Consider the following 14329-nt stretch of genomic DNA (forward strand, 5'->3'; position numbering starts at 1 on the left):
ACTACCCCTGTATGTTTTTTTTTTTTCAGGTGACTTGGTGTGTGTTTTATTTATTTTGACGTATTTCCAAGTTCTTTGGTTTTCAGGAGGGAGTGCACAGAGTTGCTATGTGCACACTTTTCTGTTTTATTATGTTTTTAAAATCATGTTGAGAGTTCATTTTCATAGTGGATATCGTTGGCTACACCTTTTGCATCTTGAACTGTGATTTGGGCCTCAAGTACTTCCTTTGCTGTGTACTCAGTTCTTGTCCTTTTAATTGGCTCTGTTTTTTCCCTGATTCTGATCTTTCTTCTTGACAGGGAGGGCTTCCACACCAGTCTCTGCGCCTTGTTAGACCCACTACTGAAAAGAGAGTATTTGGTATCTCACGTTGCTGGCCATTTAGACTCCCCCCTTGGTTTAGTGGCTCATTATGGTCCCCCCATATCACAGGATGGCACGGCCACCAGGGTTCTTATTCTGCTCAACTTTCGGTGGGTTGAGGCACCTCCTCAGTGACCTTCTGTATGTGGGGCAGGTGACACAGCATTTTCTGAATTCATGGCTGTCTGAGGTCCTGTGATCATATGTTTAGAATAAAATGGCACCTAGAATATCTTTCTCTACCTGTCTCCCCAAAACTGCTCTCTATTGTCTGGAATTGACTCTTGCAAAAAGTCTTCACTCTGTCACCTTCCTCCTCTGTACAAGTGTTTGAAAGGATTTCCTTGTTCTTGAAATTTCAACTCTTTTGGCAAAAATGTACTTCGATGTGGGTTTCTTTTTGCTGACATTCTTTAGATTAAAATGAGCCTGATCAACCTGTACAATAGAAGTCCTTGATTATACTGAATCACCAAGGAACGTCTGTCCTAAGCATCGTTGTCATCATTTCCATTCTCGCCATTGCTGTCACTTGCCTGGTGGGGACACACCTATGCTTTCAGCTCATGTTTCTGTCCCATGGCCTCCCATCTCTTATCTCAAATCCTCTTACTTTCACACGCCTGTCTTTGGGGGATGCATGGAGCTGTGAACGCCAAGGTCAGAGGTCAGAACTCTTCAGCTGCTCCATGGGAAAAAGATGGGCCTGTCTGCTCCTTGCAAACCCCACGGTCCGATGAGTAGACTGACAGTGAATTTGGGTTTGGGTTGGTTTCGTTTGTTCTTGACTGAGTTTCTCAGGCTGTGCTCGCCATCCGTCCTCTGATAGGCACAGTTAATTATCCTCTATAACCCCATGGACACTGCTGTTCTTCCGGGGATGTTTTTCAGCCCTCCTCATTTCATTCCACACTGGCTCATTTTCAGTTGAGGCTGGTGGAACTCTTACAAAGGTCTACTTCGTTTCAGAGAGCCTGGCTCTTCCTGAAGCCTGAGGGTTGCAAACAGTTCTAAAGATCCCTTCTGGGTCCTTAGTAACAAGGGCTGTTGGACTGCTCTTTTCTCTGGTGGATTGCTCAGGATACTATTTCCTTTCCCATTTGGAGCAGGTTTTTGAAATTTCCTTCTCAGTGACCCACATGGTTGTGATCTTGTTATTGCTCTTCCTTTTTGGAGGGAGAGCTTCCTAAACGCAGTTCATAGATTACCCTGGCTCTGCTCTTGTATTATTACTGTGGTGGGTAGAGTCTCTGAGCAACGGGGATACAGGGAACTCTACATCACAATGCAAAGAAGGCTCCTCTTACTTCATCCTTATCTACAGTCAACGCTCCATTTCCAACTCAGATTACTTTACCAATTGCTGTAGAATCGGTTCTGACTTATGGTGACCCATGTGCACGAGAACAGAGGCTTCCAAGGGCTCTGACCTTTCAGCGGTAGGTCACCAGGCTTACTTCCAACGTGCTTCGGGCTGGACTCAGACCTCCAATCTTTTGGTTGGCAGCCCTGTGTGTTAATTGTTTGCACCACCCAGGGGCTCCTCAACTATTGGGCACTGGAGTTTTCGTAACAGTCGTCTCCCCAAAATAGCTCTGCTGATGTTGAGGAATGGTTTGGACTCATGTTGACCCCATGTGATGCAGCGGACCTCCCAGAGGGTTTCTTAGGCTGAACGCGTTGCAGGAGCGGGTCAGTCGGTCTTTTCTTTCAGGGGCTGACTGATGAATGGAGGCCATTGGCCTTCAGTGCACAGCGCCGTGTGTAACAGCTGCAGCACCAGGCCTCCTTCAGAATGACTCTAGAAATGATGAGCTCTAGAAAATGAGATAACTCTAGAAGACTAACCCGAGACGGCGAACTCTAGAATACTCAGTAACTCTGGAACAGGGGTGGCAAACTTTGGGGATGAAGGAGCCAATCCTGTCCCTCACAATAACGTAAAAAACATTCAAGAGTCATAAATACATTTTTACAAACAAATGAGAACAACATTATCGGAATAATCATTTCATGTCATTTTCAATTTTACTTCAGAGCCACATGGATGTATCGAAAGAGCCTCATGTGGCTCTCAAGCCACAGTTTGCTGACCCCACTCTAGAAGATTAACTCTAGAAAACGGAAATAACTTTTGGAGAACACAGCTTGAACTTTGGAAAAGCCCCAGGAATCAGGGAAGAGGGAGGGAAGGAGAAGGGATGCAGTTACTGGACAAGTCAGCAGAGATGGAATAGACGACTGAGCTTCTCACCGAATGTGATCTTGCAGAACTTAGGGACTGGAAACAAGAAGCAGTCATAGGGAAGCAAGGTTCTTAGCTTAGAGACTCTAGAACTGCCAAGCGCATGCTCAGATCCCATCCCAGCACATCTGCTTTATCAGGAGCTGAAACCAATCCCAGAGTCTCGAAATATGTTGACAACCACCCCAGAGCCCAGCCTCGAAGTGAGCTTCCAGATACATGTTGAGCTTGACCTTCCTGGTTAGAATGCAAGAAACACTCCTAGGGAGCTTTAAAATTTTCATGAAAAATTCCATGATCATTTAATATCATTTTTCCACTCGTTTTTTGAGCCGCTCCATATGTAAGCCCTTTGCAATGGTGATGCTGTTGTTGGGTGTCATGGAGCCGGTTCCAACCCAGGGTTTGGGCATGCACAGCAGAACAGACACTGCCTGCCCTGGGCCATCCTCCCGACTGTGGTGGGGAGGTTCCTTTCGTGGCCCCTGAACAGGATCAAAAGCACACTCAGAATATGGTTTGAAGATATGGTTCACACCCGTCCACTGACAACCAGTTGATTCGGCCTCGTCGTGGTCATGTAGGCCCGAGAAGAGCTGCCCGGAGGGGCTTCTGAGGCTGTGATCCTGACAGCAGCCGACAGCTCACCTCTCTCCTGTGGAGGGCTGGTGGCTCTGACGCACTGAGCAGGCAGTTAGCAGTGCTACATTGAACTCTGTGCCACCAAGGTGTCTGAGGCTACACGCAACTCTGTAGCACACTTGTCCCAGAACTGTGTGCGCACGTGCATGGTGGCTCCGCAGACCCTTCCTGGGGAAGGTGTGACGCTGAGTGGGGTCAGCAAAACAGGAAGAAGCAAGCAGGGCCAGAGTCAGGATCAGTATGCAGCAGCAGTAGCAAGAAGCCTTCTCTCTCTCCTGTAGAGTGGCTGCTAGTTTCAAACTGCTGACCCAGAGGTTAGCAGCCCCATGTGAAACCACTATGCCACCATTCAAAATGCACAGTGGTCACTGCCATCCTGAAGACGGGCAGGCCCAGGCTGTGTTGGATGGGGTTCCAGGAGTCATCTTCCTGGAAGCTCACCCCGCTTCCTCAACATCAACAGCAGGAAGGACAGCAGAGCCCAGGCTGTGGGGATGATCAGAGCGTGTGGTTCTTGTGTTGGTGAAACACCCGATGGAAGCACACCGTGGAGGGGGAGGGTGGATTCCACTGGATCCTACTTTTGAGACCTGAGAGCCATCTGGCCAATCACCCTGGGGCAGGAAGTGAGGTCTGGGAGGTAGTGTGTGTGCGTGTGTGTGTGTGTGTGTGTGTAGTCAGGTCCAGCGTGGCAGGGGTCCCCTTGCCTGTGGCATATTCAGGGCCACCGGAGCTCTATTCTGAACCAGCAACCAGCCGGGCACAGCACCACAGTGTGGGCAGGACCCCTGAGTCTGAGGGGCGATAGGGACAGCCTCTAAGCCCTGCAAGGGCACTGCGGAGCCGAGCCAGGTCTGGTCACTTACCCCAGTGGCTCTCAACCTTCCTAATGCCGCGACCTTTTAGTTCACTTCCTCGTGTTGTGGGGACCCCCAACCATAAAATTATTTTCATGGCTATTTCATTACTGTAATTTTGCTACTGTTATGAATTAAGTGACCTCTGTGAAAGGGTCATTCGACCCCCAAAGGGGTCATGACCCACAGGTTGAGACCCCTGACTTAGAAGCTGTCTCTCAGCTGGACACCTGGTGGAAAGAGGGGTCCAGACAGTGGAGCTCAGACCAGAACAATGAGCCTGCGCACAGGCTGCCAGCTCCCTTCACAGACAGACAGGCAGAGGAGCCAGTGGTAGGGTGACCACAGATCTCCAGGCCACCTGTCACCAATCAATGGCTCTCAAGTACTTCCTCACCCGTGTGCCGAACTGGGACTTCAGAGAGGCCAAGCAAACCACCACTGTGCCCAGACCATCAGGATTCCATGCCCACACAGACTCCTACCAGCCCATGTGTGGCTGTTTGCATGGGTACCCGTGCTTGCTTCCCTGCCCTGTCCAGCCACCCACCACCAGCTCACGTCCTCTCTGGAGTGCCATCAGCTCAGGGCAGCGCCCATGGTGGCGTGGGTTGCCATAAGGGCTGTGTGGCCTCCTAGCAAGCTGGGAGAAGTCCCACACACTCGGGGACGTGCCCGGCGTCATTAGCGGGCTGTCAGACTCTGAGTGATGCGTGTCCCCCCCCCCCCTGCTCACTTACTTTTGATTGGGATGATGAGCTGCGGGATGACGGGGAGGATCTTGTTGCCCCCGTGCTCCAGCATGTCGTGGATTCCTTGACGAGCAAAAAACTCGTAGGGAAACGTCATTTCACAAAGCCCGTCAAAAAACAGAGGCAGGTAGTGATGGTAATCCAACTTCTCGATTTCTACCTGTGGACAGAGGAGAGAGGCCATGTGAGGACCGGCTCATTACCTGGAGGAGGAGGAGGAGGAAGAAGAGCAGGGCGTGTTCCTTTGGATGGCTGGGCCCTGGACTCACCAACTCCCACCTGGCGCTGCAGTGACACGCTGGGCTGCTGACCACAAAGTCAGCCATTCAAAACCACCAGCCGCTCTCCTGGGAGAAAGGCAGGGCTCTCTATCCCCATAAAGAGTGGCAATCTTGGAAACCCACCGGCTGGTTGTACCCTGCTCTCTAGGGCCACCCTGGGTTGGCATAAACTTGGTGGCAGTGAGTGTTTGTTGTGCCCTTGATTCCTGATGACTGGGGAAAGCCAGCTTGGTTTTCCTCCATTCTCAGGGAGGTCACGGCCACCAGCCACGTGGGGAATAATCCACGTTTAGGTGCATTTGGCGATTTCATTCTTTTGTGTGGGTAATTTTTTTAATCAATGATAATGAAAGGATAAAATGAATAACATAATAATAACTATAATACATATTATAAGAATAAAATGGGGACATGGCCGTGGGGTGGGGTTCAGTTCAAAATAGACGAGCACCTGCACTTGTGACAGGAAAGAATCTAACATGGACCCTCCTGGGGAACGCGTCCCAGACGTCTCTTCCATGGGGTTGTTTCTGATTTGTTCACTAACGATGCAGCCAGTCAGGGGCAGCCATGATTCCCTGGAAGTTCCCGGAGTCTGGACACCGCATGGGGGACCCTGGGAGGCTGGCAGGCTGTCCCTCTCCCATTCCACTCTATTGCACTGGCCTCCTGTGCTTTCTGTCCCATCAGAGACCAATACCCCTACGACTAGCTGGCCGGGATATTTCGTGCTTTCTCCTGTCCCCCCATCCTTCCTTCCTCTACCATTCTAAGAGCGTGTCCTCTGAGCAGCTGAACGTTTTCCTCTGTGTCCCCACCATTTGGCAATATGGTTTCCAAGAACAAATACTGATCACCGACGTCACCTTGGTAACGTGAAAGGGCGTCATGAAAGAGGAAGGCCCTCAACAAGATGGAATGACACAGTGGCTTCCACAATGGACTGGCTCAACCATCGCAACCACTGTCAGGCTGGGGCAGGACCAGGCAGTGCTTCCTTCCATTGCCCATGAGTCGGCATCAACCCGACGGCACCCAACAGCAGTGCAATGGCAGTGAGGCTGCGTTGAGTGTTTTGAACAACACCTGGCTCTGACTCTGAAGAAGCTTTGAAAGAGACTGGAAGGCAGGATGGCAAGAAGGGAGGGAGGAAAAGAGAAGAGAGGGAGGGAGGAGGGAGGGAAGACAGATGAAGGAAAGGAGAGAGGAAGACACCACGGAAGCAGATAAAAGAAAGGGCACAAAGGACCAGAGAGAAGACCCCTAAGGAAGGAGCTCCTGAGAGGCGGACCAGCGGAGGATGGGGGAGGGGTGGGGTGATAGTGCCTCTGAATCCTCCCAACCGGCTGACCGCCAGCTCTTCTTCCCTGCTGAGATGTCCCTTCTCAAGGGACCGTTTACTGACTTGTTCACAGATTAGGGACACATCTGGATCTCTGCACATCTGCTGCCAAACAATGGAATGACTTCTCGGCTTGTTTGGGGACAGTGCATGGGTGAGAACTGCAGTTAGAGAGACAAACGTCAAATGATGGTCAGACTTTGGTCTAGAATTCGCAAAGGCGGCGTATGAAACCGGAGAGGGAGTCACAGGGGCGCATGTGCATGGACTTTGGTTAGAGGAGATGCTGACGCAGTCATGCACCTGGGGAGGGAGGTTCTTGTCCAACCTGGTGGGATCTGCAGCAAGACAGCCGTGTGAGCACTGGAGATGGGAACAGCCAGGATTTCTCATCGATGCGGACCAAGTAGTCAAAACCATAAATTTTAAAAAAATGAGGCTCCAGACATCTTTAAACTCTTTAGGTATTGTTGTTTCTACTTGCTGTACAAAGATTTGGGTTGGTCACTTTCCCCCTGATTTTCTGTCTTTGGGGACTCCTTGTTGTGGTTCAGTTTTGGTCACCTTCTGGATGAAGTTGACCTGGGTCTCAAACTCGTAGGGGCATCAGGAAGCACTTTCTTTGGTCTCCCCACCTCCAGCCCTCCCACCACCATTTCCTCTCTGTTTTACAAATCGATCTGGCTTCTCTGTAACCTATAGTATTTCACTGGTTTTCTGAAAACTCCCTTCCAGCCACAGCTCCATTTTCCCGTTGCGTCTCACGAGAAAGTTTTCCGAAAGAATTCTCCGTAGTCACCGTCCAGCCCTGCTCATGTCCCTCTCACTCTCTGAGGCACGTCTAATGGGCATTTATCCCAAGGGCTTCCCTGCAGCTGCTTCGAGCTCAGGCTTCGGAGGCTGTTCCATTGTCTGATCCAGCAGTCCCTTTGCTGGTCTCATCACCTGCACAAGGTGGACCTTGTGAAGGTGGGCTGACACCACCCCTGTGGTTGACACTGCTAGTTGTCCTCAACCTGTTGTTATTGTTGTTGTCAGGTGCCATTGAGTCGGTGCTGACCAACAGTGACCCCAGTACAACAGAAGGAAATCCTGCCTGGTCCCGCGCCGGCCTCCCAATGGTCCCTATGCCTGAGCCTACTGATGCATCCACTGTGGCAATCCATCTCCTTGAGGGACTCCCTCTTCTTGGAAGCCCCTCCACTTTACCAAACACGATGTCCTGCTCCAGGCACTGGTCTCTCCTGACAACACGTCCAAAGTAGGGGAGACTGAGTCTGGCCATCCCGACCTCAGCGGAGCCCTTGGCCTTACTTCGTTCCCCACCTCCCTGACAGTCTGCTGTCCGTTGGTGGCTGGCATTTGCTGGGATGCAGAAAGCTATGCCCCTGGGATTTCAGAAGCCAGCAGGGTCACCCAACGTGAGCAGTTTTGAGCGGAGCTTCTGCGGCGTGAACAGACAACAAAGGACTCAGCTCCACACTTCAGAGGAAAGAGCCGCTGAAAACCTTCAGTGAAGCTTTCAAGTATCCTTAACCTGCTTCCCGTGAACCCTCGGGTGAATCCATGAGAACACCTATTAGATCCAAATCCATCAACTCCCACCGCTTTGCTCACTACTGACTGAGTTCACGACCACTAACTTGCCTTGTCTGGGAGACAGGAGCCTCCTAATCGTCTCCCTCTCTCCATTCTCATGCATATAGGACCCCTCCCCTGCTATTGCTCTCAGAGGTCCTCTGAGGGGTCCCTGAAAGGTGCTCTGTGCCCTCCACATCACACCCTCTCCTGCTGGGTCCTCAATTCGGTGCCACCAGTACCTGCGTGTTCCTCAACCACCACCCAGCTCACTCCTCCTAGAGATGTTCCGGAACCCACTGTGCCCTCCCTTCACAGCCTGCGCCTGGCAACTTCTCTCCTTCAAGACTTCAGGCCAGGGAGGCCATTCTCTCACTGGCCATCCCTTGTGGATTTCCTCTGTGGCCGCTCCTATTTCTTCATTTACAATCCCATGTGTTCTGTTATAGCCTCGGAAGCAATCTTTCCCACTGCCCACAGGTAGATCACAACTCATGGGCATCCTTTATGGGGTCTCACCCATTTCCACCCACCCGGACTGCACCCACATAGCCTTGAACAGAACACCCAATGGACATATATCCTCATGGATTGGGACTCACTCCTGGTAGAACCGTGTTAACTCAAAACTCACTGCGATAGAATTGATGTCGACTCCTAGATAAGAGCATCTCAACCACTGCCAGGGAGTTCTGACTGAGGGCAACCCTGTAGGGGGTTTATGGGGAGCTGTCCATTACCTGGGTGGACACAGTGGCTGCAACACGGGGCTCAAGCATGAGAACCATTGTGAGGATGGTACAGAACTGGGCGGTGTCTCAGAACGGATTCAACAGCATCTAACAACAGCATAGGACAGAGTACGGTTGCCCCGTTGGGTTTCCAAGGTTGTAATCTCTACGGTGCCACACTACCACATCTTTCTTCCACAGAGTCTCACTGCTTAACCACTGTACTCCCTGCCCCCAGGCTCCTTGTTAGGCAGATCATAGTGGGATGCTAAGTAAGCAGGAGTCGGATTTTAATTCTGACTTCTGGCATCACTGCGCTATGTTAACTTCTCTGAGCGGTCCTCCCCGGCTAAGGAACAATGGCTCAACGACAAGAGGCTACGGACCATTGGGATAGGGACCATGGCAGTCAGCGGAATGATCCTATAGAACGAAGGAGGGTATCAGTCCCTATTAACTTACCGATCCCAATACTTTGTATCCACAACTAAAATGCTGTTGTTATATTTTGCCTTCTTGTTAAGATGGCACCAGTGATGTACATTTCTGGAATGTTGTGAGAATCTTAGTAAAAATTCAGGATTGGCTTCTTAGTGGCTCTGTTTACCCTCATTTTACTGAAAACCACTTAAGATGAATAGACAATTTTGCTGAATTTTAAAGCCTTAGAAGGAAAGGCCTCTCTTTCTCAGAGAACCCTCAAACGCATCAGTGATACCAGGAGGGGAAGGGAAAGGTGGGGGGAGAAAGGGGAATGGAGCACAATGATCTACATATAACTCCCTCGCAGGAGGACAGACACAGAAAAGTGGGTGAAAGAAGACGTCGATCAGTGTAAGGCATGAAAAATTAATAATGATTTATAAATTATCAAGGGTTCATGAGGATGGAGGGTGGGGGTGGATGGGGAAAAATGAGGAGCTGATACCAAGGGCTCAAGTAGAAAGAAAATGTTTTGAAAATGATGATGGCAACAAATGTACAAATGTTCTTGACACAATGGGTGGATGTATGGATTGTGATAAAAGTTGTATGCATGTATGTATGAACCCCCAATAAAATGATCTTTTTTTTAAATGCCCACAAATAATATATTGGTAATAGTTCATGTTTGTCTTTAAAGAAAAAATCCAGGTGTTGAGAATAACAAAATGTAAACAAAATATAAGGGAAAGATTGATTAGGGGCTTGCTTATTTAACTTTGTCTATGTGTGTTCTTCAAATTATAGTCTCATACGTGTGTGTGTTATGTAAGGAACCCTGGTGGTGTGGCTGCAGTATTAGGCTCCTAGCCATGAGCTTGATGATTCAAGTTCACCTGCCACTCAATGAGAGCTAGAACAGAAACCTAAGAAGAAGTCCTACTCTGCCCTAAAGCGGGACCGAGAGTTGGAATCCACTTGGTGACATCGAGATTTTTTGTTTGTTTTTGTAATGTTATGTGGTCATGGAAGAAAGGCCTGGTGGTCAATTTCTGAACCAACATCCACTGACAACCTGGGGGGGGGGGCGGCACGGTCCTACTTGGATGTCCATGGGGTCACTGTGAGTCAGAGGGACACTGGTTTGGTTCATACTCTACACGCTGCCCAATCGATAGCTCCTTTCCTTCATGTAGAGTTACAGAGAACATGGCCATCATTTGTTTTCATGATAACTAGGTAGAATGGTGAGCATTGCATTTTTGGTATGTTTTCCAAATATTCCTAAAAATGTTAGTTTCCCAACTTCTTCTGAATTGGGGGAATCTTTCTTCAAAGTTTACGCACAGTATCCTGAATCAGGAAGTGCTGGAAGTGGGACACTGAGCAAGGCCTGCTTCCTTACCGTTAGGGAGTAAAGCTACGGTACCATACACTGATGGAGGGCTACTTTGAAGAACTCACAAATGTCAAGAATTTTACTTACAGAACTCCCTTTGACAATGGGTGTTTTATAACTTTTTAAAGAGCACATAGGGTGAGTTGATCTCTAAATCTTACAATGACCTTTGGTCCAAAGTACAATTCTAACTTGACCAGCCTTACCAGATAGGGCAGCCTATCACCATAACACTTGGACTAAAAGGTCAGAAGCATGAGGAGGTGATTTTTTTCTTTAAATAAAACACACACACACATACATTAAGGCAACTCACATCAAAGATATATTTTCTATATCATGGTTTCATTCAGAAAATCAATTATTATTGAAACAATCTTTTATTGGGCCTCCTGTAATAATTCCCTAGAACCCTCCTTAGAATAAAAAACAAACAGGGCAAACAAAAAGTGTAATTATCTTTCCCTCTTGTTGACAAAAATATCTAGTTGTATATATTATACTCTCCATTTTACTGATTGAACCTTTCTAAAATGAGGTATTGACTCAATTGTTTTCAAACTTTCAAATAGTTGTTTCATTACCACAAGAACTGAAAAACCTAAGCCACTGACTTCCAGCTTCTGAGGCTCATGGGAGCAGACAGCCTCATCTTCTTCTACGGGAGGGTGGGTGGGTATGAACCGCTGAGCTTGAAGTTAGCAGCCCAATACTTATCCCATAGCACTACCAGGGTTCCTTGGTTATCATAAGAGATGTTACAATTTATACAATCACCAAAGCCTAGTGCTGCAGAAGGTGCCTATAATATTTTATATGAAGATGAACTGCTCTTTTCAAAATACGTATGGATGTGGGTGGGCTATGGAATTAAAAATATATCATGTCATTATACTCTCTCAATAATAAGAAAAGCACAAGCACTATCATGTTGTAGTCCATGATGTTTTTGATGAGAATTTTAACACAAAAGTACTCTGATGTGGTTGGAAAAGGAAACTTCAGGAAAGATGGTGGACAAGACTGACGTGGATCCCTAAAAAGCCCTACAGGGTGAGAGGGTTACCCAGGTAGAAGGATCAGGGAGTCGAAAGGCACATTTCATTACTCACATGACTCAAAAACAAACTGCATAAAAGATCAACACACTAAAAACCAACTTAGATAATATTTTAAGACATGATAGTGAAAATAGCAAGAAATAAAATAAAACCAATCCTTGAAGGTAACTAACTAAACAAAACAACTAACAATCAACACAGAAGACCCTAAGGGAGCCAGGGCAATATGGACACATTCCACGGGCATAGTACTGAGTGGATCACAAGAATATGGAAGGAATGCATCTTCCCTTTTGTCGAATCCTGTACAAAAACGAACTGGCTGGCACTCAGTCATTTCGAGAGGCAGCAAATGTACAAGAACCGAGGGTACCAAAGAAAGAAGTCCAGCTGTCCTGAAGGAATTAGCCAAAAACAGTGGCCAGGAATTGATGGAACATCGATTGTGATGTTTCACCAGGTTGATGAAGCAGTGGGAGTTAGAGACTTGGCTAACTGACAAACAAGATTCATGTTTGTACCCATTTCACAGGAAGGTGACCCCACAGAGTGGAGAGATTATTGAACAATATGATTAGCATAATATTCAAATACAATTTTGCTGACGATCATCAACAACAGTTGCAGTAATACACTAACAGGGAGCCACCCGCAATTCAAGTCAGATTCAGCAGAGGACAACGAAGAAGGGACATCATTGATGACACCAGACGGACCTTGCCTGAGAGCAGACACTATCAGAATGATGTTTATTCATGTTTTATTGACTATGCAAAGGCATTTGACTGTGTGGGCCACAACAAACTGAGGATTACTTTGAAAGAATGCAGACTTTAGAACATTCCACATGGAACTTGTACATGGATCAAGAGCAGTTGGGAGAACTGAACAAGGGATACTGTATGATTTAAAATCATGAAAGGTATGCATCAGTGTTGTTTCTCCTCACCATACTATTCAATCTCTCTGGTGAGCCAATCATCAGAAAAGCTAAGCTTTACAAGGAAGGACAGGCATCAGGTTTGGAGGAAGGCTTATTAACAACCTGTGATATGCAGATGACACAACCTTGCTTGCTGAAAGTGAGCAGAACTTGAAACACTTGCTGATGAAGATCACAAATCACAGCCTTCAATATGAATTGCAACTCAATGTAAAGAAAATCAAACCTCACAACTGGACCAATAGGAATCATTACAATAAACATGGAAGTAGCAGTCGAGATCAAACCACACTTTGCATTGGGTAAGTCTGCTGCACAAGACCACTTGAAAGTGTTGAAGAGCATCCTCTTGGGTTTGGAACTGGTTTGCAGCGAGACGGCCAAACGCACCAAGAAGGCCGGGATCACGGGCAAATATGGACCCGTTATGGTGCATCCCTCAGGAAAATGGTGAAGAAAATTGAAACCAGCCACCATTCCAATTACACTTGCTCCTTCTGTGGCAAAACCAAAATGAAGAGATGTGCGATGGGCATCTGGCACCATGGTACAGGAGCTGGTGGGCCTGGACCTACAATACCCCGTCTGCTGTCCCAGGAAAGGCCGCCATCAGAAGACTGAGGACTTGAAAGACCAGTAGACGCTCCACTACCTGGAACCTCTCTGGCCCGTAATAAATGGGTTAATTTATGTTGCGATTGTAACTAAATAAGATACGGCATTGAAGAGCAAGAATAGCTCATTGAGGATCCCGGCAGGCCTGGCCCAATCAAGGGTTTCAGTCGTCTCGCATGTGAAAGTCAGACACGGAGGAATGAAACTGGAGAAGAAGCCATGCATTTGAAATGCATTGTGGGCAAAGAATATTTAATACATCCTGGACTGTCAAAAGAACAAGCAACTCTGTCTTGAAAGAAGTATAGTCAGAAAGGTCCTTATAAGTGAGGATGGCAGGACTTCATCTCATTGCATGCGCTTCGGGCATGTTATCAAGAGAGACTCAAAAAACTGCCGCTAAGTCAGTGCTGACGCATAGCAACCCCGCAGTTCCCAAGACAGTAACTGTGTATGGGAGCAGAACACTCCATCTGTCTCCTGAGGGGCTCCTGGTGCTTTTGAACCGCTGGCTACACAGATCACAGCCCAGTGCTTAACCACTACACCACCAGGGCTCCAGGCAGGAGAGCCCAATTCTCTGGAAAAGGAGACCATGCTTGGTAAAGTAGAAGGGCAGCAAAAGAAAAAAAGAAGAGGAAGGCTGTCACAGAGATGACTGACACAGTGACTGAAAGAATGGGTTCAAATATTGCCATTGTAGGATGACGCACTTCATCCTGTTGTACACAGAATCTCTCTGCCTCGGAACGCAGTGGAGGGCAACAGACCACCACGGCCACCTACATTCAAGGCACATTTTCTGTTGGTTAGAGGGAGAAACAGCAGCTTTGGGGGGGTCCACGGCACTTGTGAGAGCCCCAACCTCATAGTGCTGGCTCCCATCAATCCCTGGGCCTTTTCCCTGCCTCCCTGGCTTGCTATCTTGACTACAAACACTGATGGCCCTGACTAACTGGGACATATTAATTATAGAGCAACAAATCTGGACTTGGGAAGGGAGGTCAAAATATTTTATGGAATAACCTTATTTTAAGTTCCTGTCGAAAACGGTAACAAGACAGCTAAAGGTCACTTGTGAGCAGGCCTGGAAT

At 47.9% G+C, this 14329-nt stretch overlaps 1 protein-coding gene across 1 annotated transcript in view; it reads right to left on the reverse strand.

The window, feature by feature from the left end:
• PACRG (parkin coregulated) overlaps positions 1 to 14329 on the reverse strand; it is a 555979-nt gene that overhangs the window by 240343 nt on the left and 301307 nt on the right. Inside the window, exon 3 of the mRNA XM_075553861.1 lies at positions 4851 to 5022. Within this exon, the coding sequence (XP_075409976.1) occupies positions 4851 to 5022 (172 nt within the window). The remainder of the gene's footprint in view (positions 1 to 4850; positions 5023 to 14329) is intronic.

This window comes from Tenrec ecaudatus, chromosome 7 (assembly GCF_050624435.1).
Source record: "Tenrec ecaudatus isolate mTenEca1 chromosome 7, mTenEca1.hap1, whole genome shotgun sequence".
NCBI classification, from domain to species: domain Eukaryota; kingdom Metazoa; phylum Chordata; class Mammalia; order Afrosoricida; family Tenrecidae; genus Tenrec; species Tenrec ecaudatus.